This window comes from Osmerus eperlanus, chromosome 3 (assembly GCF_963692335.1).
Source record: "Osmerus eperlanus chromosome 3, fOsmEpe2.1, whole genome shotgun sequence".
Taxonomy (NCBI): Eukaryota; Metazoa; Chordata; class Actinopteri; order Osmeriformes; family Osmeridae; genus Osmerus; species Osmerus eperlanus.
The window spans coordinates 1,639,285-1,664,211 of NC_085020.1; the positions used below are offsets into that span (position 1 = coordinate 1,639,285).

Consider the following 24,927-nt stretch of genomic DNA (forward strand, 5'->3'; position numbering starts at 1 on the left):
CTGGACACCATCATTAGCAGATCTGCCCACCCCCGTGACACAGATAGAGACTCTGTCAGTCTAATGCAGCTCCAGTGAAATGTTAAAGTTCTAATGCTTGTTAGGATTTTCCACATGGATGCACATGCAGACTGAAGCACCCTTGCGAGGCAGCATCAGCATCACGTCTCAGTGCTTCTTTAAGGGAAGTCTGCTTCTGTAATTATTGTCAACGTCTGCCACTCTATAGCGTTTGATAGCTTATAGAGTGGCTATCACATCCTTCCTGCCTTCACCACATTTCACCGCTACAGGGCGTTCTGGGGGGAGGAAAGTCAAATGGAAACTCATTAAGCCAGTCTGCGGTTTTTAATTACTTCAGAGTTTACTAGTAAATAAAGATCATTCAATATTTCCTGCCATATTTTTCGTGGTCAATGAAGCTAGACAATGTAACACCTCCCCCTCATTTTACTCCCCAGAGATGATGGTCTAGTTGTAGAGTTAGCATAGATTAGGGTCTAGTTGTAGAGTTAGCATAGATTAGGGTCTAGTTGTAGAGTTGGGCTGGATCAGGGTCTAGTTGCAGAGTTAGTCTAGATTATGGTCTTGTTGGATGAATGCTTCTAGGTGTGTTTCTCTTGTTTACATATGTAGCCGTACTGTGCATGACAGATCAAGTGAAAAATGATCAATATATTCATAATTGCTGCCCTCCCACATCTTCCAGTGTAACAGACCTGGCTGGGCGGCCGGGAACCTTGCTTTTCTTGGACATTAACTTCTTAAGACCTTCCTTGATCTGTTTCTGATCTTATTATCGTGCATAGAAAGCACGCCTACATGAAAGAGAAAGATAGAGGGAGTGACAGAGAAAGCAGGAAAGAGAGACAGAGGGAGAGAGAGAGGAGAGCGATGTAAACAGTTCAAGTAGTATGTTAATTTGGAGGAAACCAAGAGTTCCATAAATCTGAAGGTATGACATCATTCAAACAAACGCACATGGCAATTACCAAAGGGTGAAATGCCAGTGCAAGGAAAAAGGAGACTGATAAAGAGGTAGACAGAAAGAGATTGTGGTCAACTGCATAATAACTTACAGCTGCTTTTTGTTCTAAACAAGATAAAAAATCAAAAAACAAAACACTTCCTAAAAACACACATGAACAGAAACACACAATGACACACACAGACCTTTTTTATGAACATATTTACGGAAGCAACTTTAATACTTGTTTCCTACTTAACTAAACACTGTGGTTATTTAACAAGGAGAAGCTCATCTTTAATAGGAGGCCAGACTCTTTAAGATCTCTCTCAAACACAAACGTAACGTTGCGGCAACAGCGACGGAGATCGAAACCGTTGAGAGTTTGATGCAGTTTGTGACACAAATATAAACTCTGGAATGAATAATAGAACACAACCTTTTCCAGATTCACGATAACTATTTGCAGCATAAACATGTCTGTTCAGTACAGTCATTTCGGGCAACAGGAAAATACTAAACAAATAAGTAGAGTAAATAAACATGACTGTTTGTTTGTGCGCTGAAAGGTCCAGATAATAACACCATGTTAATGTTGCTGTCCAGGATGGCAGTATGTGGACAGAGGAGATATTCTGTTCTAACTTGAAAGAAACACTTCTGCTGTGGAAACTCACCGCAGGATGATATTGGTTTTTCCAACTGTCCATTCCCAACTCTTTTTTTTTTTCTTCTTTTTTTTCCACTGGTGCAAATACGCTTTTGTGTGAGTTCATGCTGTTAATGACAGACTTGCTTTAATGGGAGCTGTGGTGATTAAGCACTTTGAGACAAATGCAGAGGCTCCCAGATGCTCATCTGTTCTGGAGGAGGGGGGAGGGCAGAAGGGGGAAGAGAGGGAGAGGAGACAGCCCTGCTTGACATGTGGACAGCGCCACCTAGAGCTTGCCCTGATACAACATGGGTCAGTCGTCCGAGAGAGGAAGGTTGACTCTCTACACGTCCATCAGCTTGGGTGAAATGAGGAAACCAAGTTCTTATAGTTCTGGCTTGACCTGACTGGAAGGGAAATGCCGGGTCATCAGTTGGATGGATCCACTCACAGCTCTGTAATCCTTCTTTTCCTCCAGCGCTGTGGTAAGTGTAGGAGGCTAAGAGGTAGAGGATGAGAAGAACCCAGAAACTAATCTGAAACTGAGGCCTACAGAACCCATAGTGAGTCTCTGAAATCCATCTTAAAGTCACAGAGAGAAAAGGGGAGAGAGGGGAGAGAAAGAGACAGAGAGGGGGGGACAGAGAAGGAGAGAGGGGGAGAAAGGGACAGAGAGGGGGGGACAGAGAGGGAGAAAGAGAGGGGGAGAAGGAGAGAAAGGGGGAGAGAGGGGGGGACAGAGAGGGAGAGAAGGGGAGAAAGAGACGGGGGACAGAGAGGGAGAGAGGGGAGAAAAAAAGAGAGAGATCTTCCTTCTCTGAGAGGATCATCAGGATCCAGGGTCTAGGTCTCTGCAGTGCAGTTCCTCTCTGGTTCCGTTAGCGAGGCCCAACATTTCCCAGGCCCTGCATTTTCCACAGTGGCGGTTTTCACCAAGATGCGGTTACAACTGTCACAACATCAGGGCACACATGCAAAACCCTAATCTACGACCAGACAACATCCAGGGACTCTGGTCTCTACAGTACATATGGAGTAGCTTGCATGGGAAATCTTTCCACATCTCCGCGAAAGCTCAAAGGAGCCAGCCCCAAACCCAGGGCCTGGGTTTGGGGCTGGACATGTCAGCCTCATATCTGCCAAGGATGCTGTGGCCAGCAGGCCCTGTCTCCGTTTACCCTTAATCATGATTATATATTATGCATGACTCAGCAATTAGCTCCCATTTCCTGCTGGGCAAGCCTGTGCTTGACAGAAGGGTTAGCGGAAGGCTTTAGAGACTCGGTTTCGGAGGGACCAGCTTAACGCTGGCACAGACATTTAGTCATTTAGCAGACGCTCTTATCCAGAGCGACTTACAGTAAGTACAGGGACATTCCCCCGAGGCAAGTAGGGTGAAGTGCCTTGCCCAAGGACACAACGTCAGTTGGCATGACCGGGAATCGAACTGGCAACCTTCTGATTACTAGCCCGATTCTTTAACCGCTCAGCAACCTGACTCCCTGGGTTAGGGTTAGACCGCTCAGCAACCTGACTCCCTGGGTTAGGGCAGACTTACTTACAGATTAGCAAAGTAGTCACACCCCTAATTTCAGTGACAAACTGTAACTTTCAATTTGGGGGTTGTTGAATCAGATGTTCAAGTTAAGGACACAAAGTTCCATTTGGTGCAAATCTGGTTAGGGCTCTGAAGAGATCCTCTGGAAAAGATCCCCAAGGGCATTTTCCTGAGAGGAGATCCATGGCAATCTTTCAGAGATCTCCAAGTCTGGCTTCCAGAGATGGGTTAACGAGACTTGTGCGCAGTCCAATTCTGGGAGGAGTAGGAAACCACTGCTCTCTCACTGACAGCTCAGACGCTGCCCTTCTGACACACTGGCTCACAGAAGACTTAACACTCGATGCGTGCTCTCAAAAGATCATAAATAAACACCACATACTTTATTCAGATTAAACATTTCATGAGAAAGGCGATAAGCAGCTCTTGTACATGCAGAGAAAAGTGGCCCTGCGAACACTGCTCAAGCTACTCAGACCCCCTGTGGAGGAGACAGTTCCTGACACAACAAGCCGGGCTAACAGTCACAGGAGAGGACAGCAACCAACCGCTCAGCGTTTTCTACTGTCTCTACAGCCCTTCTAGCTCATATTTTCTCTTTAGCTGTTGCAGGTTTCACAGGTCAGTTTGGCACATATGCATGTGTGTAGATACCTCCACCGTAACACGGTCAACAGATGATGATTTATTTGTAGTTATTTTTCTTGTTATTTGCTTGCTTTAGTTTTTCTAGCTTCCCTCGTGGTTTCCAGTCCACCTTACAGCATCACGCCGACAAACCTGTCATCAAGGTAAAGAAGGGAAGCAGAACAGGAAGCTACTTTAGACAACTGAAATGAACACGCAAGTCCATGTTCGCAGCGGAGCCAGAACCGGTGGTGATGGCTGGAGGGCCTCTGATAGGGTGAGAGCCACATCAGTCATCCTTGAGAGGGCTGTCGGAGGCTGGACCTTGCCTGTTCTGGTGAAGCAGGAATTTTCTAATTGGGTCAGGGAGGGGGAGTGACGTTATGTGTTTCAGTCTCTTCTTTCCCATCACGCCCCGGATCCCGATCCGACACAGACAGGTCAGCCTGCGGGGGCATCCTGGAGAGAGAGAGAGAGAGAACAGGAAAACAAGAATCAGAAAGAAGAACGAGACCTTGCTCTGCACTGAATAACCAAGCAGATAATAAACAAACAAACAAAAAGCGATAATAAAAAAAAACAAAAAACAATCAGTCTGAGGAGACTGGTGGTACGGGCTGAGGACAGGCGTGTCTCTGCTCTGACGACTCACTCCTGGCCTCCTGGAAGACCCTCAGGGCCTCTGGGTCCACCTTCACCCTGCCCGAGGCGTCTGCATCGGGCACCTCCCAGGGCACCAGCGCGGGGTTCGCACCGTGGTCCAGCAGCAGCCCCACGAAGTCCGCCTGGCAGCCGTGCCTCATGACGGCGTCCAGCAGGCAGGAGGCCAGGCCCCGGCCCAGCACCTCCAGGCTCACCGGCCCACTGTAGTTGTAGTCGGGCTGGGCGCCGGCCTGGAGAAGCAGCCGGAAGCAGGGGAGGTGGTGGTAGGCAGCGCTGATGTAGAGCGGACACACCACCAGGGTGTTGAGGGTGCGGGCGCTGAAGAACGGGCGAGGACCCAGCTGGTGGTCTACGTCAACATCGGCGTTGAACCTGGAGGAGAGGGGAACACATCCTGATCACTGACCCTGGAGAAGGAGATGCACAATCCTTGTGTAGTTGTGTACTACAGTCCTATGTATGAGTATGTACCTGTAGTGGCAGGTAATCCTTCCTCACCTGATGAGCTCCTGGACGATGTCCTCTCGGCCCACCCTGGAGGCGTGGTAGATGGGCGTGCTCCGGTGGTGCCGGCTGCCGTTGGGGTCGGCCCCCGCCTCCAGAAGGATCCGCACGCAATCCAGGCGACCGTTAACCACGGCCATGTAGAGTGCCGTCTGCCCCTTCACGTCCACCAGCTCCAGCTCTGCCCCCTGCTGGACCAGGAGGGACACGCAGGCCGCGTGGCCGGCCGTGGCCGCGATGCGGAGCGGGGTGCAGGGCAGGCTGCCGCAACACCACACCGACTTCTCGTTGATGCGCCTGGCCAGGGGAGAATGATATCAGCTTTGGGGGGATGATTACATGGACATTTTTTCAAGTGTAGTTCCTGTCTGAGCTACATTACATTACATTACATTTAGTCATTTAGCAGATGCTCTTATCCAGAGCGACTTACAGTAAGTACAGGGACATTCCCCCGAGGCAAGTAGGGTGAAGTGCCTTGCCCAAGGACACAACATCATTTGACACGGCCGGGAATTGAACTGGCAACCAGATTACTAGCCCGATTCCCTAACCGCTCAGCCATCTGACTCCCAGCTACAGAGCTCTATGCTTGGCGATATGAACAGTAATAGGTGTATGTGTCACATGGTTACTGGTAGCGAGTTATGTTTGAGCTGTGGAGCTACAGAAGCCATCCTCACTGTTTAAAGAAGTCATCTTGTAGTAAGGTCTTCAGGGTGTCCAGGTCTCCAACATAGGCAGCATTGTGGAGCCGTAAGTCTTCTTCCTGGTCCAGGGACTTGTCGTTGATCTGTTCCTCGAGCCAGGCCTTGAGGTTGCGGCCTAGATGAAAGGAGAGAACGATGAACTCGGAGCCCCTCAACGCTCACTTGGGGTTGCCATTAAGAGAGGGAGGGGCACATTCACTAGGCTACCCTGCGAGGAAAGATACGCTCTGCTCATGCACATCACAGATGATTGATAGGCACAATCTGGAATAAATGCAATTACAAGTATTATTGCACCTCGTAACTTAATTTTCTCACAGATGGAAAATGTGAAATTGGGAACGTGATTTACACAACCGCTTGTGCAACGGTTGTTTAGGATACTTACTTTAACAGACTTAACGGAAAATAGGATAGATGGCCTGCATTGATAAACGTGTTGTTGTTGTGTTTGTTTTTACCTGCGGGTGTGGCACTGGGTAAATCCGATACCGTGATAAGCGGACAACCAATACTGGGCCGGCCATCAACATCACCATTTGCGCCTCCGACACCGCCGTCCGCCATTTCGCCCTAACAACTTAACAACTCTGTAGTAGGCTAGCGATAGAGAGTTTACAACAAAACAGTCCGAGAATATATCAACATCCGTCTATACGTATTCTCGGTTTTAGAAACATCGTTATGGATTTCTGGGTCTGTGCTCATCTCGGTTTACGATGCGACTTCCTGTTATATTCCTGAATATTTTAAGGTGGACCGATCATGCCAGCCAGCCAATCTCACCTCCTCGACGCATCTTCACAGTTAGGCACACTGTAAAGTATTCTAAAGCATTTTCAAAGCCATCAACAGCTATTGCCTGATAGCTATTTCGCTATAGACTGTATAGCATACGATATTTAAAGGAATTCTAATGTGTATAACGTGACTTTGTAAACTTTAAAAGCAGCTCTGAAATATAAATCGGAGACATTTCCTGGTATGGTTGTGAATCTCCGTTGATTTAAAACTCAAAAATAAAAAAAATCTGAAAATGCCTTGACATGTCAGCACCGATATTAACCGACATGAACGCCTCCGTTAGTAGCCAGAGGTGCAGGTCAGATAGATTTCTTTTACTTGACGAATTGCTGTCTTTATTGTTTATCTGCGGTTGCTGACTTTTCTCCACCGTCGTTGGAGGTTCGGCCGTTCGTCGGGGAGGCGTGCAGGCACGGCATATTGCTGCCTGACGACAGCTGAACCGTGGACACATAGCGGGCTCTAAAAATAAACAGGCAGGCTGGTTCCATGTCCCCCCCTAGCAGACAGGGTGACCCAGACCTCCCCCAAGCTCTGCAAACACCGGGCTTCTCACCAGTGGAAAAAGAAATACATCACTGATTTGCAATGCTGTCTTTGAAAGACTGCAATCTATGGGGAATTTATAACGGGTATGAATGCTCTATAATACCATGACTGTTGTATTAAGTTGAAGCAAAGGCCTGTCATGCATTCGGTTATCTGAATGTTATAAATGGGGAATATTCAGCCCACGCGCCAAGTTTCCTTGTTTTGCGAGGACAAAAAATAATCTTGAACTGCAGAAAGGGATTACTAGGAAAGGTAAAGCCATAGGAAGGGTGATGCTAAGGGAAGGTTCCACACGTCAAATTAAGTCATTAAGAAAAATCTCAAAGACTCAAACACTTGAGATGCATTGGTAAGTTTCTTTTTCTTTTTCTAAAAGGTGAAGAGGCGGACATTTCCTGGAGCCACACGTGGGACTAGTCACTTCAAGTTTGTTTTGGGCTCTGCAGGAGTTGACTCTGTCAGGGTTGTGGAGAGGGTAAACAGGCTGACAATAGGACTGAGCCTCTCCTGCAGCTAAGACTGCTTTGCTTAAAGCAGGTGTTCACTTTCTCAGAGGGGTTTTTAAATCTCACTTCTTCACAAGCGCTTGGTCTAAAGCTCTCTTAATAGAGGTTTAAGGGATTTCTAATGCTTTTTGTGTTGCAGCTGTTTAATGATTTGCCAAAAAACATTCAGCACCGAGGTTATAATAAACTCGTTAAGAAAATTTATTATGCATGTTTAGGTTATGTCACAGCCAGCTTGCCTTCAGAGCCATGACCACTTTCTGTGGACTTGTCAAAAGTATAAACTTAAGTCATTCATCATTTTGTCATTTTTTTGTAGCACAAGTTTTCCAGACCACTTGTTAACATGCCATTCAAATGTTTACCTCATATTAAGAGTTTCCAGTTCTCTCCTGACGATATCCAGTCACTGGTCTAACTTCATCTTTTCTTCTTCTTTATTTGATTTGATAATAATCACAAGACATTCATGTTATTGAAATAAGATTTATTCCACTCCACTACAAAAATGTGTCATTTGTAAACTATGATACAGACTCAAAATATACATAATGTACAGTTTAAGAAAAACTGTGTGTATGGTACAAAGTGTTATATATATATATATTTATTTTTCATAACATATGGAGATAATTCTAATTTGAACAATTTAAAGTTTTGAAATGGGCCCTTCTTGGAATTTCTAATCTAGAAAATGTTCCCAGATTTTTTTTGTTAACTAGCTATATAACTGATACGAATTATTGGTTTAATATTATATTTTACATTCTCCATGAATTGTTAGTTGCTGTGGATATAATAATCTGCCAAATGACTATAACGAATGTATTGATATTTTAACACATTTTAATATTTTAGGTTCTCAGTCTTTTTTAGATTGATATGGTCTTAACATGTGTCATGTCTTGCAACCTATTAACTTTGCTAGTGTTTCATACATGTTGCTAGTGTTTCATACATGTTGCTAGTGTTTCATACATGTTGCTAGTGTTTCATACATGTTGCTAGTGTTTCATACATGTTGCTAGTGTTTCATACATGTTGCTAGTGTTTCATACTTTGAGAAAGCATGTTGCCGCTGTCCATTTATACTTTCTTTCCCTTTGACAACTTAGTTGGTCTATATTTCAGTGCAACTTTACAATCTTTAATATATTGCTTTATTGTATAAATCATTGGAAAAATTAGAATTAATTGCTATTCTTTTTTAAATTAGTAGAGCAAAGACAAAAACATACATCCACTAGGTGGGGTTGGAGTGAAAGTCCATTCAGATCATATTACCAATTGTTTTATTTGAAAACGTTTCTGAAATTTTTAACATTAACTTTCTTTTTAAAATTTGATAGTATTCTATTAGATTTGACTCCAAATCCACTCAGGTGTTAACCGAGTGCACTGTGTGCTGCTCTAGTGACCTCACTCCGTTTGTGCTGGTCTCCTTTCAAAGTGCAGAGGTGCTTTACAGGTGGAACTATTAAAGAACTCCTATTTTATGTCCACATCTGTCGGTACTGTCAAACTGAGGTGGTCTCGGTAAACAAGGTGTAACTGACAAAGCCATGGCTGTGAAACGCCAGATGAATTACTGTTTGGTTATGCGTAGTGAGTTGACTACGCACTTATTAGTCTTAAACTAAAATCCTACAATGTTTAAGTCCATTTGGAATAAACATGTACTGAGAGATCAAAGCAATTAAATAATTCAAAAAATGCTGAATTCACATTTAAGAGGAGAACAGAAGAAGTAATTCACAGGACTGAATAGTTGTGTCTTTTCTTGAAAAGAATGAGATCCTCACTGGACCTTACTAGGCAGGTCTGAGTGTGTGTGAGTGACAGAGAGAGACGGGGGGGGGGTGCGTTTGTTCCATAAAAGGCACCATGAAAGCGTTTGGGGCCACCGTGGGGATGCCAGCGCCCCCCCTGGGACACCAGAGGAGGTGCAGCTGAGAACAGTGACACCAACAGCAGAGACAGCACGACAGACAGGCAGACTCCCTGCCTGTGGAGGGGAGGTGTAGAAGGGCTGGGTTTATTAGGGGCCTGTTGTCTCATGTCTGAGAGGAGAAGTTGATGCTGGTCACCATCTTGTGGATCTTGTCGTCGTTCTTCAGGATGTTGGACTTGACGGTGCAGATCCGGTCCTGCTGCTCTCTGATCAGCTGCTCCAACTCCTGCAGCTCCACCTTCAGGGGCTCCACGGCACTGTCTGTCACCCTGGAACACACACACACACACCACACACACACACACTGAAATCTGATATCTCATACCTGTTCGTGTGTCTCTCTCCTCTGCAGAGCCTGTGTGTGTGTGTGTGTACCTCTGCTCCTGCTGCAGAGCCTGTGTGTGTGTGTGTGTGTACCTCTGCTCCTGCTGGAGGGCCTGTGTGTGCTCCTGGTTGTGGCGTCTCCAGGTGAGCAGCTCCTGTTGCATGGCGTCCACGTCCTCCTGCAGGTAGTCCATGATCTTCCCCAGCGGCAGGGCGCTGCGACACAACGTCTGGATGGACGCACGCACGCGCTCCATCTCCCTGGTAACCAGCTCACGCTCTTTCCTGCGGGACGCCTCCGACACCACGCCCTGCACACAGGGGACATAGAGGGGAAGAGAGACAGAGAGAGACAAAGAGGGAGAGAGAGAGAGAGAGAGGGAGGGAGAGACAGACAGAGAGAGACAGAGGGAGAGAGACAGAGAGGGAGAGAGGGAGAGAGAGATGGGGCAGACAGAGAGAGGGAGATGGGGCAGACAGAGAGAGGGAGAGAGATAGAGATGGGGCAGACAGAGAGGGAGAGAGAGAGGGAGATAGACAGAGATAGGGCAGACAGAGAGAGGGAGAGAGACAGAGAGGGGAGACAAAGGGAGAGTGAGACAGATCATTTTAACCTTTGAGATTGCAGGATTACCACTTTTTCAGCTCATACTAGTTCATAGAAAAATACTTTCAAATGGCTTACTTGGTACATTTACATTTATGCATTTAGCAGACGCTTTTATCCAAAGCGACTTCCAAGAGAGAGTTTACTAACTCTAACTGGTAACTAACAGAAACAACCTCTCCGGATGCCCATCCTAGTACTGGTACCGTGTGTGTGTGTGTGTGCACGCACATGCGTGTGTGTATATGTGTGCACACATCAACCACACCACTCTCCCTCACCCCAATCATAATAAACGTTCCACACTCGCCAGCAAAGTATCAAATGCCCTGAGCTAGTGCAGGGCTGCATTTAGCGGTTTAGGATTTCAAGGCTAAAAATGTTGGTGGGGAATCCTCCAGGGTTAGCTGTGTATATAGAGATGTGTGGTGTGGCTGGCCTGTGCTGGCTGGTGTGGGGGCGGGGCTGGTGAAGGCCTCCTCTGTGTGGGAGGCTGGGGGGTCCTGGTGCTGCTGTGCCCCAGTCAGCTCCCAGTCTGCAGGGCTGGGGAGGGCCTCCTCTGTGTGGGAGGCTGGGGGGTCCTGGTGCTGCTGTGCCCCAGTCAGCTCCCAGTCTGCAGGGCAGGGCAGCGCCTCCCCCTGGCATGGCTGGGCCTGGGGCTGTTTACTCAGCTGGGTCCTGTGGCCCTGTGTGTGTGTGTAACAAGCTAGCAGGCTAGGTCTGTCTGGCCTGATGCCACACACACACACACACACACACACACACACACACACACACACACACACACACACACACACACACACACACGGCACCCACCCACAATCCTGGTCTTAAAGTCCTGTTTATTTTAGTAACAAGCTGTGGCACAGAGGTTATTTTACTACAGTATTGAGTAACAACTACTACTCTTATGCCCCTTTCAAGTTCAACTCTTGAGCCAATTTGTGTCATTCTGCACCCAGCTGGGACACCTGTCTCTCTGGAGGAGGAGTCACGTGAGTGACAGACACAACTAACACGGGACTTCCGTCCCCCACGCAGACCGTCACAGTGTCGGGGTGTCAGGGCCTGCTAGCGCCTGCTAGCGCCTGGTCTGTAGGGAGCTTTTCACACTCACATATTATTCATCTAGAGGACGTTTTGATCCAAAACGACATGCGAATAGTGGGTACAGAAAGTACAGCAGGCTGTTCTAGACCTGCTGGTGTCACGTTCGTTGTAAGCCAGCCTCTCATCAGTGAAGTCTTTCACAGCTCACTGATTAGAGCGCTTGAAAACACGCTAAACTGGACAGGACTCAAAACACGTCAAATAAAACACGTCAAAATGTCAACTTGGTCCCTTCGCTCTGGGAAGCTGGCAAAACACCACCAGACAAGCCTCCGTTCTCCTCCTGCTTCTGGCGTAGCTGGGGCAGCTGGGAGGGGTGGAGCTTGGCTGGGTGTGGGGCAGCTGGGAGGGGTGGAGCGTGTCCTCCAGGTGGGTGGTGTGCCCGGGTCTTGACACCACGGCTACACAAACACTCTGCAGCTCATTCAGACCGCCAGGCTGCCGAGCGTGAAGACATCCCGACAGAACAGCCTGCACTGCACTGGCCCTTCCTTACACTGTCCTCCCTCCCTCTCATCCTTCCTCCCTCCCCTCCACCACCAGCACACCCCTCTTGGAAAAGTCAGTAATAACATGTCACTGGGTCTGTGAGCAGCGTCTTGGCTGACATAAATCTGGCTTTATGGGGTCTCTGTCAGGGTCTACAAGGCTGCACGCTCCACGTTTTCCTCTTTTCACCCCGACCCAAGAACAATATTTGTTTAGAGTGTGGTGCTTGGAGGCAGGCGTGAGGGGCAGGTTTTCCCATTAGCTCAGATAGAGGAGAGGAAGAGGAGGAGAGTAGGACTGGAGGAGAGTAGGACTGGAGGAGAGGAGGACTGGAGGAGAGGAGGACTGGAGGAGAGGAGGACTGGGGGAGAGGAGGACTGGAGGAAGAGAGGGAGGGCCATACGGCAGTTCCCTGGAGCAGGTGGCTCACAGAGCTAGGAGGGTTCCTCCTCTGTGAAGAAGGGGGATTATGATCCAGGGTTCACACAATCACTTCTCAGGGTATGCTGGGTCTCACCTATCCAGAGCAGTATAACTTCACAAACAAGTCTGGTTACTTATCAATTGATGAGGGCACCTAGACTTAACCCTTGTGTTATCTTCGGGTCATTCTGACCCATCAGTCATTGTGACCCACCGTCGTATTGCGACAAATTTACCTCATACAAAACAAAGTGAAGCATTTTCTTCATTAACTGTCGGGCTGTCTCAGACCCCCCACATTGGAATGGTTAAAAGAAAATTATTTGTATTTGTTTTTGTATTGGGTAAAATTGGGTAAACACAACGATGGTTCGTTATGAACCTTTGGGTCATGTGACCCGAAGGCAGCACGAGGGTTAAAAGGGTCTAAAACTGAGTCTGGGTTCTGAAGAGAACTACTTCTGCTCTGATTCTTGGCTAGCCTTTAATGTTAATTTATCCTGCCATCACATGCCTAATTAGCTTAATGAGGAAATGCATGCAAAAGACCTGATTTATGGGGTAGTAATCAGGATCCTGTTGAGATGAATAAGAATAAAATTCTTCAAAGAAGACTTTGACAAGAAAAATGACCAGCTAGCATAGAACCTGTCTGAGGGCTAGCTACCTCTGGCCATCACTCAAAGTAGTCTGCTGGACTCTTTCAGGATGAAGCATTGGCTGGAGTTAATAAGGCTCTTCGTCAGCCCTAATGATCAGACCAAAAAGCATGCTGTGGTGGGTGGAGCCTAGCTGTGGTGGGTGGAGCCTCACTGTAGTGGGTGGAGCCTCACTGTGGTGGGTGGAGCCTCACTGTGGTGGGTGGAACCTAGCTGTGGTGGGTGGAACCTAGCTGTGGTGGGTGGAGCCTAGCTGTGGTGGGTGGAGCCTCACTGTGGTGGGTGGAGCCTCACTGTGGTGAGTGGAGGCTCACTGTGGTGGGTGGAGCCTCACTGTGGTGGGTGGAGCCTCATTGTGGTGGGTGGAGCCTCACTGTGGTGAGTGGAGGCTCACTGTGGTGGGTGGAGCCTCATTGTGGTGGGTGGAGCCTCACTGTTCAGCAGAGGAGCACGTTCTCATAAACAGCAGCTCTGACCCCCTCCAGCTGCATTACCATCCATAACCGCTGACTTGTACGAAGTTAGCCATGACCTCAGGTCTCCAGCTAGGTCCAGAACAGGGGTAATCAAGGTGTCTTTACATCAAAACAACAGGGGAGACTGTAGAGACTGTGAGACTTTTGCGGACTCCTAATTCTTCTCTCCTCAACATTGCTGCAGGCCTAGAGCTTCCAAGCAGCGCCTGGAAGTGTCCCTGGAGACGGTCTCCGAGGTGGGCCAGGGAGCAGGGCTTTACAGGACAGAGTTAGTCCAGGGCTTGCTCACGCGCTTCCTCTTCTTGGGGGAAACATGTCCCGCCAGATCATAAAAATAGCTGGGAGTCAGTGAGGTGGGGAGAGGCAGAGGTCTAGGACGGTTACAGGATGTTGTTCCAGGGTCAGCGAGGGCCCTTGGGGTCCCAGCTGAGCTCACTACCCGGGGCCTGGACTCTGGAGGGAGGACCCCCCCCCCCCCCCCATCCAACAGGACCAGGGAGCTTGAAGGAGGACAAAGGCATTCTTTGTTGAGAAAAATAAGAGATACTGAATCTTTGTTGAGTACAATGAAAGGTAGATCTGTCCGCTAGGTGGAAATCAGACGTGTCGGAAGAACCCTTTTCTTCTTCCTCAAGGACAAATCTGATATGAGATAATCCACACTTCCAGATATTTCTAGAGACCCCTGTCTCACCTCTGGTATATCAACAGTCTCCTGCGGGGGTGATATGTCTGATCGAATGGGGTGAGGCGGGGAGGGTCAATTCCTTCAAAATTCCACCCAAAAAGGGTTGCTGTTTACCAAGTCCCAGGCCTTTGCGGAGGGGTATTTATTTTCGTGCGGATTCTGCTGAGTGTATTCTGGGCTTCCTCCACTGTGACGCTCACTCAACAGCCATCCATTTGTGTGCCACAGGGTTTGTTTATACGCTGCAAACCTTCATCAAGGCTAATTTGATGGGGAAAGAAAAGAGAGAAAGGGGTCCGAAAAAACCTCCTTCTGAAAGCGCAGCTGCTGCGAGGGGCCGGCGCTGTCCAAACAGAAAGACGCCCAAGGAGAAGTATCTTACCATAATATACAAGTGTGTTACAGGGGTCATGGGGAAGGTCGTCCCCCAAAATATACAGCAAATTCTTCTGTCGCATATTCTGGGGTGGGATATGGCATAATACAAGCACTTCAACTGTCCAAGGAGGCTTCGTATTTACATCCTATCAACAATGTGGTGAAAAGGATCTGGCATTAACAGCAGCAAAACGTATTCAAGGTGGTGGGGTGATGGGAGAAAGCAGGAGTTAGGACATGGAGGGTGTTTGTTTGCGTTAAAACCATTTTTTTTTTTTTTGACAAAAATATATATTTAAGTGTCAAACCTCAAGACTTAATTTGTCTTGCATTTAAACTATTTTTTTTATTCAGCAGTTGAGTTTAGTTCTGAAAGATAGAATGTGTGAGGCGTTGTGAAGCAGCGTGTTTGGTAAACATCAGTGTGTTCGAGTCAATCATGTCTGGTGGAACTTCATCAGGCCACAGGACCAGGAAGCTGAATATTTACATTTTTAACCCTCCGTGTTCCGCCATGATTACAAGAAAGAACTGGCTCCATTACTCTGACCTCTCAACCCTTTCATGTCAGGAAGGAAGTCATTACAGTCCTTTATTTAGCTGACAAGGCTACAGCACCAAGGCTGAGTGTGTTTATGTGTGAGTGTGATTGTGTGTATGAGCGTGTGTATGTGTGTGGTGGAGGGGGAGGGGGTGCTATTCGGACTGTAGAGTGCTCTGGAATCCTGAGAACTGATGATGCTGCATGAAGTCAATCAGGACAGCCCTGCCCTGCTGGGGGTGGATGGGGCGCGTGCCTGAGGGCACCTGGCTGCCCTCTCCCCCTGCTCCTCCACAGAGCAGAGCTGAGATGACCTCCCTGGGCTGGGGGGGGGGGGGGGGCAGGAGACACAACATCCATCAGACAGGAGGGAGGGCAGCAGGGGGAGAGAGCACGGCCGGCCAGACCACCCAACACACGGAGCTACGCCACAACACAGACAGGAGCCTTCACCCTGACTCACTATCCAAACACCGACAGAGGCTGTGCTCCCTGGACGACACACACCCCGCGAGGAGGGGGAGGGGGGGCTATCTATCAACTACAAGAACAGTCTGACAGCAGAGACCTGACACGCTCCAGGACCAGCGACGTCACCAGAGGGCCACCACGAGGCCTCACAACTTCTCAACGATTCCTTCAAGAAAACCTGCTTTCAGGCACTGGCTTCACACTTCAGTTCATCTGCACAGGAATCCGATGCACAAGCAGAATGCATGCGGCAGATTCTGCTATCGCTCAAAACATACCTCCCTACGGAACAGCCTAGCAGACCTAGGCTTCCCAGAAATCAGGTGTTGGTGGGCTGATCGTGAGATATAGTGACACTGAGTCACTAGAGAGGAATGGCTGAGAGAGGCTTTAGAAGGAGGATCTATGTTGTTGCGCTGCCCTCCAGTGGGGGACTGATCTGCCCTCTAGTGGGGGGCTGCGCTGCCCTCTAGTGGGGGGCTGATCTGCCCTCTAGTGGGGGGCTGATCTGCCCTCTAGTGGGGGGCTGATCTGCCCTCTAGTAGGAGGCTGCGCTGCCCTCTAGTGGGGGGCTGAGCGGACTAAAGCCTGTCTTACCTGCTCTTTAGACTTGGGGGAGGACGGCGAAGACTCAAAATCTTTCTTTGTTTCAAGTATTTTTTTCACCAGCCCACCTGTAAGCAGAAGCAATGCCGTTACACATACAGTCAAACTCATTAGGACTCCAGCTGGTCCATGCAATGCTATGCTAACACTGTTATGCTAACCCTGCTGAAACAGTTATGCTAACACTGCTAACACTGTTATGCTAACCCTGCTAACACTGTTATGCTAACCATGCTAACACTGTTATGCTAACCCTGTTAACACTGGATGCTTACCATGTTTCTCATCACCCCGGAGTTCAACAGCAGGCTCCTGCAGAACAAAACAACGAAATTCTGAATCCACACACAATGCTGCTTTATATTCGTTGATATTCAATCTACACAAATAATGCTGCTTTATCTTGGTTTGTATTAGAATCTGACAACCTGTTTGGACAGCAGAATATCAAAATCCAGTGGAAAAATGATGAAACAATTAAAAGGTTCGGATGTGGAGTATCAAATAAACTGGTTAACCTTCCCAAAAGCAGACGTCCTGCTCCTCTCCGTCACCCAGGAAGCTCCACTTACCGGCTCCATCTCAGGCATGTCTGGGGGCGGGGGTGCAGTCTCCTCCACCACAAACATCTCTTCATCCTCCTCCTCATCCTCAGACAGCTTCCTCCCCTCCATGATGACGGATGCTGGGGGCTTGGCACTGCTCAGCCTGCGGACACACGGTTACACACACACACCATAAAGGCTTAGAGAGGGTCCCATGTGTGTGAGGTGTGTGTGTGTGCAGGTTTTGCGGGGCTTGCTGACCTGTCAGCAGGCGTGCCCTCCGTGTGGCTGTCCTGTCTCCTGACGCGGGGGGGAGCAGGGCGGGCGCTGCTGGGCCGGGGAACACTCCTGCTGCTGGGAGGAGGAGGAGACACAGGTCAGACAGCACACACTGGAGACACAGGTCAGACAGCACACACTGGAGACACAGGTCAGACAGCACACACTGGAGACACAGGTCAGACAGCACACACTGGAGACACAGGTCAGACAGCACACACTGGAGACACAGGTCAGACAGCACACACTGGAGACACAGGTCAGACAGCACACACTGGAGACAGCCTGGTTGCTCTGTTGACCTGCTATCATGGTGTAGAGGTGGAGAGGTGAGGAAAGAAAGGGAGGAAGATGAGAGGAGGGTGCCCTCATGCGTCTCTCACCTGTGAGCCAGGTGAGGGGGGGACGCTGCGTCCTTCGAGTCTCCGTTCTCCTGGGGGAGGGGCCTCTCTGCCAGGGGGGCGTCACCATCTGCAGCACAACCCTCCCCTCGTCAACCCTCCCCTCGTCAACCCTCCCCTCGTCAACCCTCCCCTCGTCAACCCTCCCCTCGTCAACCCTCCCCTCGTCAACCCTCCCCTCGTCAACCCTCCCCTCGTCAACCCTCCCCTCGTCAACCCTCCCCTCGTCAACCCTCCCCTCGTCAACCCTCCCCTCGTCAACCCTCCCCTCGTCAACCCTCCCCTCGTCAACCCTCCCCTCGTCAACCCTCCCCTCGTCAACCCTCCCCTCGTCAACCCTCCCCTCGTCAACCCTCCCCTCGTCAACCCTCCCCTCGTCAACCCTCCCCTCGTCAACCCTCCCCTCGTCAACCCTCCCCTCGTCAACCCTCCCCTCGTCAACCCTCCCCTCGTCAACCCTCCCCTCGTCAACCCTCCCCTCGTCAACCCTCCCCTCGTCAACCCTCCCCTCGTCAACAGCGCCCTCTAGTGAGATGGAAAGGAACACTCACCTCCGTCACTGTCTGATTCTTCTGAAAGAGAAACAATACAAACAGGAAGTCAGGCGTTGTTTCCCCAAACCCAGATCTCTTCCCTCCGGAACCAGCCCTCTCCCCTCCGGACCCAGCCCTCTCCCCTCCGGACCCAGCCCTCTCCCCTCCGGACCCAGCCCGAGAACAGCTGAGTTACTCAACAGACGCCTGGTAACTGAACTAGATGTGTACATGACATGGCTGGTTCACCAGGAGAAGGTCTGCAGTGATGGAGAGACATGAGGGACGAGAGAGGCACAGCTGGGGTGGGGAGGGAGAGAGGGAGGGGGAGAGAGAGATAGAGAGAGGAGGGGGCGTGTACCTGGGCCTCCAGGCTTGGGTCTGCGTCTCTGGCCCTTGGCAGACGAGGGCCGGGGTATCCTGGCTGGACTGTCAGCCTGGGGCAGGGGGTAGGGGGGCAGGAGGGTAGGGGGAGGGGGGCAGGGGCAGGAGGGTAGGGGCAGGAGCAGGGGGTTAGGGGGAGGGGCAGGAGCAGGGGAGAGGAAGGAGAGGATGATGGCTGTGAGTGAGATGTTCCATCAGGAATCAGGTTTACATGTATATATGTTTGAAGAGCGCATATAACATGCCCATTGGGGCAGGAACACATGCACACTGAAGTCCTCACACACACACACACAGTTTCAGAAAGCTTGAGTAGCCCACAGAAAATAAAAATGTGGGCTACTAAAATAAAGATTTGGCATTCAAGGTTACCTGGTTAACTGTGACCTCTGCTGGCTATACAATCAGAGAGGACAACACCAATAAAATATACAGAAACCCTTCAAGTACGTGATGATCACTACATAGCTACACAGCAGCATACACAGCAGCATACACAGCAGCACATACAGTAACACCAGGAACTTCCAGTGGAACCCGGATTACTTGATTTGTATTATTTAGTTTTACAGATGGACAGGACAGGATTGTACCTAAATAAAGATAAGTGGGGTAGGAACTACCTTTAGCTGTCAGTGCTTCTGCTCTGCCTAGTTTGTACCCTCAGGACTAAATAGCATGGAGGACTATGTCATTAGATGCACTGAATGAAAAGCTAGTGTGACTGCAACGTGATCCAGTCTAAGTCCACATGAAGAGCCCCTGGGTTTAGGAGTCTGGCCTCTCTTAAGACTGCAGGCTCTCGGCAGCAACAGACGACAGGAAAACAAGCACCCAGCTATACTAATACTACTACTACTGAGCATGAGCAGTATGGTATGGTAGTACTACTGAGCATGAGCAGTATGGTATGGGGCGTGTACCTCTTCAGCATCACCTTGTGCTGACTCCTCCCAAGGAAGACAAACAACAGGATTACACTTCAGATGTTGCCTTCAAGACAGTGGCAGTTAGAAGCTGGTGTAATGCATGTTCTGATGGATGAGGGTGTCATGCAGCCATAAATGTAGTGAAAAGGTTTAGAATTTTTTTTCAGAAGGTTTGAAAATTATTTTCGAAAAAAAGTCTGAACAAAAAAACACACAACATACGTCATTTCCCTTGACTACTTCAGTAGGTAAGAACACTAGATAGTGTTAACCTTTGGCATATCTTGCAAACAAATAAGAAAAGTTGTATATTTAAAAACAAACGCTGTAAGAACTCACTGCTGGTTCTGGTTTGATAGTTTTACTGGGCTCCTCTGGGTGTGGTTTTGGTCTCGTCTCCTCCGACGCTCTGGCCTGCACACACACACACACACACACACACACTTCAGAACATGCTGTGGGTGTCTGGTGGTGACACAGAGAGCTGTGGTTGCCAGTCAGAGCACGGGACATACCTTCCTGTCGCCCTTCTCCACAGGCCTGGTCCTCTCCTCACCCTCCTTGTGTCTCTCCTTCTCCTTGTCTCTCCGTTTCTCCCGCTCCCTCTCTCTATCCCTGTGGGAATCTCTCTCTTTGGTCTTTTCTCTGTCCCTCTCCCTCTCCTTCTCCCTCCCCTTGTCCTTGTCACGTTCTCGGTCCCGGCTCTTGTCCTTGTCCCTGTCCTTGGTCCTGTCTCGGGGTTTCTCTGAGCGCTCGGTGTCCCGGTCTGGGTCCTTGTCCCTCCGGCGGCTGTCCTGGTCTCTGGGCCGGTCTGGGTCCTTGTCCCTCCGGCGGCTGTCCTGGTCTCTGGGCCGGTCTGGATCCTTGTGCTCCCGGCTGCCACTGCGCTCCCGGATCTCCCTCCTCTCCTGGGGACACAACAGCAGCTCACACTCAGCTCACACCCACGGGAATCACCCAGGATTTACCCCCTACGGTATACTTCCTCACCCAGGATTTACCTTCTACGGTATACTTCCTCCCCCTTTACAATCTCTCTCTCCCTCCCCCCTCTCTCCCCCGCCAAAGACCTGCTTCAGACATACAAGCCAGCAGTTGTTGATAACAGCACCTTTCCTAAGCAACATCCCCTCCACATTCCCATGGTCCTGGTGGAGAGAGGAGACTCTGACTCTCTGGCCTCACCTCTCTGTCCCTGGGGCGCTCTCCCCCCTCCCTGTTCTCCTTGTCCTGGGAGCGGGAGGCGCTGGCCTTCCCCCTGGGGTCCAGCTTGTCCCCGGCCAGCACCCTCTTCACCGCCTCCTCGCTGGACAGCTGGGGAGACAACACAGAGAGCTCTGTGTGAGGTTCTCCTTCACAGTAGAGACTCCAGGAAACTACTGTGCTGATGGGTGCAGAGATATAGAAACAGAAGGACACCAGCCTGCTATGTTGTTGCTGATGTCTACCTGAGCATGCGTCATGTTGGAGTAAAGTGTTGGTATGATCCATCACTCTTCAAAACCCCTTTAATTTGAGTCTCAAGGGTGCCATTAAAATGTACCCAGCCATAAACAATACCCTTCAGACTTCAGCACGATCATTAGTTCCATCATTAGTGTGTGTGGTGTGTGTGCGTGCAGGCTGACCTTGCTGAGGCAGCACCTGGCGATGGCCTGCAGCAGCTCGTTGGTCCTCTCAGGCTCGTGGCCGGCTACGATGCGAGCAGGCTTAGCAGCCAGGGGCTCGCCACTCACCAGCATCACCACGTCCAGCGCCTTCTGCAGGAACGCTACCTTACTGTCCTTATCCTGCAGGGAGGGAGGGGGAGAGATGGAGACAGAGAAACAGAGGGATAGAGGGGGAGGGAACATCTGAAATGTCTGTGATCGCCTTGGGTAACGTGTGTTTCTAAAGGAAAGTTTCAGGAAAACATCTATGCCAAATGGTGCGTGCGTGTTACTGGTAACAAATCAAGCTAGGAATGTCTTCCTGTCAACAGAAATGCCAAGCAGAGTAGCTGGTTTAACACACAACTGTGTGTTTCATTTGAGCGTCCTGATAGATGATCCTCAGTCATGTCTTGTATTTGTCCCTGTCCTCCACTGCAGACCTGGCTGTACAGGACCTCGGAGTGAAACAGCCTGGGCTGCGTTTCCCGATAACGATGGATCGTAGCAACGATTGAGAAAAATAATGAAACCATCGATATTTCTTATGTGCGTTTCCCAAACATGCTCGTAAGGAGTAGGCTAATCTATGCGCTTTCAAGAGCTACGAATTTTCAAGAGACATTTTAGCTACGGTGTCTTTGGGAACGGCCCGTGAAACTAAGATTCGTCGTACGATGGATTCTACAATCAACTTAGGCTTACGACGCTTTCGGGAAACGCAGCCCTGTCCTCCACTGCAGACCTGGCTGTACAGGAACTCGGAGTGAAACAGCCAAGAGAATCCTTTTCATGTGGAGCCGGTGACTGACAGGTATGCTGTGTGTGTGAGCACACTTAGCTGCTGTATAATGCATGCTGTGGCTGCATCACTGGGGCGCTACTGGCCACCTTCCTGCCCGGCCCAGCGCTGGGGAGAGGGTGTCAGGTGTGGAGGCTTGGGTTTGTACCTGTTCTCACCTTGCCCTTTCTTTAGGATCCCACCCTTTTCTCCCTACACACCCCTCTCCTCCCTCTACACACCCCTCTCCTCCCTCTCCTCTCCCTACACACCTTGCTCCTCTCCCTACACACCCCTCTCCTCCCTCTCCTCTCTCTACACACCCCTCTCCTCCCTCTCCTCTCCCTACACACCTTGCTCCTCTCCCTACACACCCCTCTCCTCTCTCTACACACCCCTCTCCTCCCTCTACACACCCCTCTCCTCCCTCTCCTCTCCCTACACACCTTGCTCCTCTCCCTACACACCCCTCTCCTCTCTCTACACACCCCTCTCCTCTCCCTACACACCTTGCTCCTCTCCCTACACACCCCTCTCCTCCCTCTACACACCCCTCTCCTCCCTCTACACACCCCTCTCCTCCCTCTACACACCCCTCTCCTCCCTCTCCTCTCCCTACACACCCCTCTCCTCTCTCTACACACCTCTCTCCTCTCCCTACACACCTTCCTCTCCAGTGAACAGTCATTCTGACACCACAATACTGGTCTGGGGTCAGCTGCAGTGTCAAGCTTCTAACCCAGTGAACAGCCATTCTGACACCTCACAGGGTTACTGAGTCTCCCTGCACTAGCTCCGCTGGCACTAGGAGTGTGGCCCCATTACAGGATGGTGTGTTGGGTTACACACACACACACACACACACACACACACACACACACACACACACACAAGGATGATAAGGGTACACATTTTTGTGTGGAGACAGTCCCCCAGTGGACTAATCAAATGAGAATCAGTTGATACACTTGAGGGTAACTACATACAGAATACAATGCAATTATAAAAGATAGAGATGAACTAGTGAGCAGAGCGTTAGGTTGGAGAGCTGATTACAGGCCGACAGACCCTGACGTACCTTCACGTTGTCTGACTTCATCTCTGAGTCTTCATACAGGCCTCTCATGAAACCGGTGGTCCGTATTACCTGAGAAGGGACGCAGCAACACGTCAGCTCGATCATTACACACACAACACGGACTGACAGAAGAACATTAAACTCTGCCCATACAGAACACAGGTTTACATATGGACCTGTGCTCTCTGCCCATACAGAACACAGGTTTACATATGGACCTGTGCTCTCTGCCCATACAGAACACAGGTTTACATATGGACCTGTGCTCTCTGCCCATACAGAACACAGGTTTACATATGGACCTGTGCTCTCTGCCCATACAGAACACAGGTTTACATATGGACCTGTGCTCTCTGCCCATACAGAACACAGGAGCTGGTTTGCATGTTGGCTTTAAGCTATTTATCATCAGACATGTATTTCGGATGCACTCCACAATGCCTTGTGCCACTAGCTTATTCAAGCCCACGACCTCTAGACACAGTGTGTGTTGCAGGTGACTGCGCTGCTTGGTGAGTATGTCCATGGTGGATAATCTTGGCTGAGCCTGTTCTGACTGCTTGTAACTGCCAGAGGCACCAACCAAGCGACTGCTCACATTTTAGGATGCATGGCCTGTTAGAAGAAGCAGGTCTGATTCTGGGCAGGAAGGCACAAGGCCATTTAGTCCAATTCATAGAAATTCACAGCAGAAAGGATCTTGTTTTAATAACAAAAGAGTCTGAGGTTTCTGGTGATTGTTTAATTAATTATAATGTTTTTTGCTCACTATCTGATGCTCTTAGCATTGCTAGATATATTTACCATGGAATTAAACAGAAGCGTCAGAAGGGTCATGGGTAATGAAGGGTTCATGTTTTAATACTGCTAGTAAGCTACGTACTTGTAATCAATCACGCAATATAGTGGCCTTTAGTTAGGGACAAAATAATGTGTTTGACACCCACACACATCTGATTATCTGACGACGACCACCTCAGTCTGAAACTGATGCTCAACTAAACTAGTTAGCTTGATGCTAATACTGACAACGCCACGGTACTGGCTTGGTTGCTTACAAGCTGAACCAAGTCCCATGGTTTTACTTGTTTCAGTTTAGCTAGCCATCTTATCTAGGTTTTTCTATGCATCATTGCCTAGCGACAGCTCACTGCTAAAAAAATTACTGTGACGATGCTGGCTGGCAGAGTTGTACAGTACGTGTTTGTTTTATGGAATAAACTACAGGATTACAATTGAATGAACCCTAGCCAACTAGCTTAATGAAAGAAATTACATCTGTAGCTAACGTTTACCAATAGTTCTTGCTAAGAAGCTAATAAAATCCCATATCAAGCTCAAGTAGCAGACATGAACCTAGCTATCCCTGCTAACGGTAGCTAACTGGACTGACTTCAGTACTAGTACAACTTCAGACTGGTCGCGACGTCAGCTAACTAGCCACTGCTAGCTGGTCATGTCCAGTTTTTCTGGAGAGCGTGAAATATATGGTTCTGCATCTCGCAGCAAATAATTTATGCTTCGTAGTTTAACGATTCAACTGAAGCCAAGCAAGGGCCCACACACAATGTACATACAAGTCACGCTAGCTAACGTTACTAGTAGTAGACGGTTGTCTACTGTAGTAAAGTAGCCAGCTAAACATCTCACCTCGCTGAATATGTCGTGCAGGTATCGAAACGGCGGTTTGCTTAGCAGTTTTTCAGTTAGCGGCGGTTTCTTGATCACTTTCCCCAAGGTATCTTGGGTCTTTTTTACCACTGCTCCGTTCATGGCAGCTAGGTTAGCAATGTCGATTTGAACACAAATCGTGATACAACCGAAATTTCAGTTTCACCTCAGCAGATACTTTGTCAGAAAACACAGCTCTGCTGTCGCTATGTCAATACACTCCAATCCCACAATGCAGCATTGATAGACAGGGCGCTTGCGCGAAGCAGTTAACGTTGCCAAGCACCGGTGATACCCATAGCAACAACAAACAATCAATGCAGAGTATTTACAGAGCCCGTTTATTAGACATTCTCTGGTATTTACATTAAAAGAAAATTATGCAATAAAGCCCGAGAGAGGCTGTGTGTA

General features: G+C 49.2%; 2 protein-coding genes across 9 annotated transcripts; both read right to left on the reverse strand.

The window, feature by feature from the left end:
* Nucleotides 1-3,538: 3,538 nt before the first annotated feature.
* On the reverse strand, nt 3,539-6,481 carry asb1 (ankyrin repeat and SOCS box containing 1). 2 transcript variants are annotated; one of them, XM_062456359.1, is made up of 6 exons: nt 6,143-6,481; nt 5,655-5,796; nt 4,966-5,268; nt 4,457-4,839; nt 4,134-4,263; nt 3,539-3,957 (listed from the first exon to the last, which is right to left on the reverse strand). In XM_062456359.1, the coding sequence occupies exons 1-6, from the start codon at nt 6,246-6,248 to the stop codon at nt 3,936-3,938; spliced, it is 1,086 nt and encodes a 361-aa protein (XP_062312343.1). In that variant the 5' UTR covers nt 6,249-6,481; the 3' UTR covers nt 3,539-3,935. The 2 variants fall into 2 exon arrangements, with proteins under 2 accessions (XP_062312343.1, XP_062312342.1); XM_062456358.1 differs by having other exon boundaries at nt 3,539-4,263; nt 6,143-6,478.
* A 1,527-nt stretch (nt 6,482-8,008) lies between these two features.
* traf3ip1 (TNF receptor-associated factor 3 interacting protein 1) lies at nt 8,009-24,759 on the reverse strand. 7 transcript variants are annotated; one of them, XM_062456361.1, is made up of 17 exons: nt 24,496-24,759; nt 22,846-22,914; nt 20,966-21,127; nt 20,523-20,651; nt 19,853-20,242; nt 19,677-19,751; nt 19,332-19,358; nt 18,781-18,804; nt 18,386-18,461; nt 18,043-18,063; nt 17,474-17,561; nt 17,073-17,165; nt 16,839-16,974; nt 16,542-16,578; nt 16,258-16,334; nt 9,912-10,129; nt 8,009-9,763 (listed from the first exon to the last, which is right to left on the reverse strand). In XM_062456361.1, the coding sequence occupies exons 1-17, from the start codon at nt 24,616-24,618 to the stop codon at nt 9,598-9,600; spliced, it is 1,911 nt and encodes a 636-aa protein (XP_062312345.1). In that variant the 5' UTR covers nt 24,619-24,759; the 3' UTR covers nt 8,009-9,597. The 7 variants fall into 7 exon arrangements, with proteins under 7 accessions (XP_062312345.1, XP_062312346.1, XP_062312344.1 ...); XM_062456362.1 differs by having other exon boundaries at nt 17,073-17,162; nt 19,853-20,245; XM_062456360.1 differs by having other exon boundaries at nt 8,010-9,763; nt 19,853-20,245; nt 24,496-24,758.
* Between the last annotated feature and the right edge of the window lie 168 nt (nt 24,760-24,927).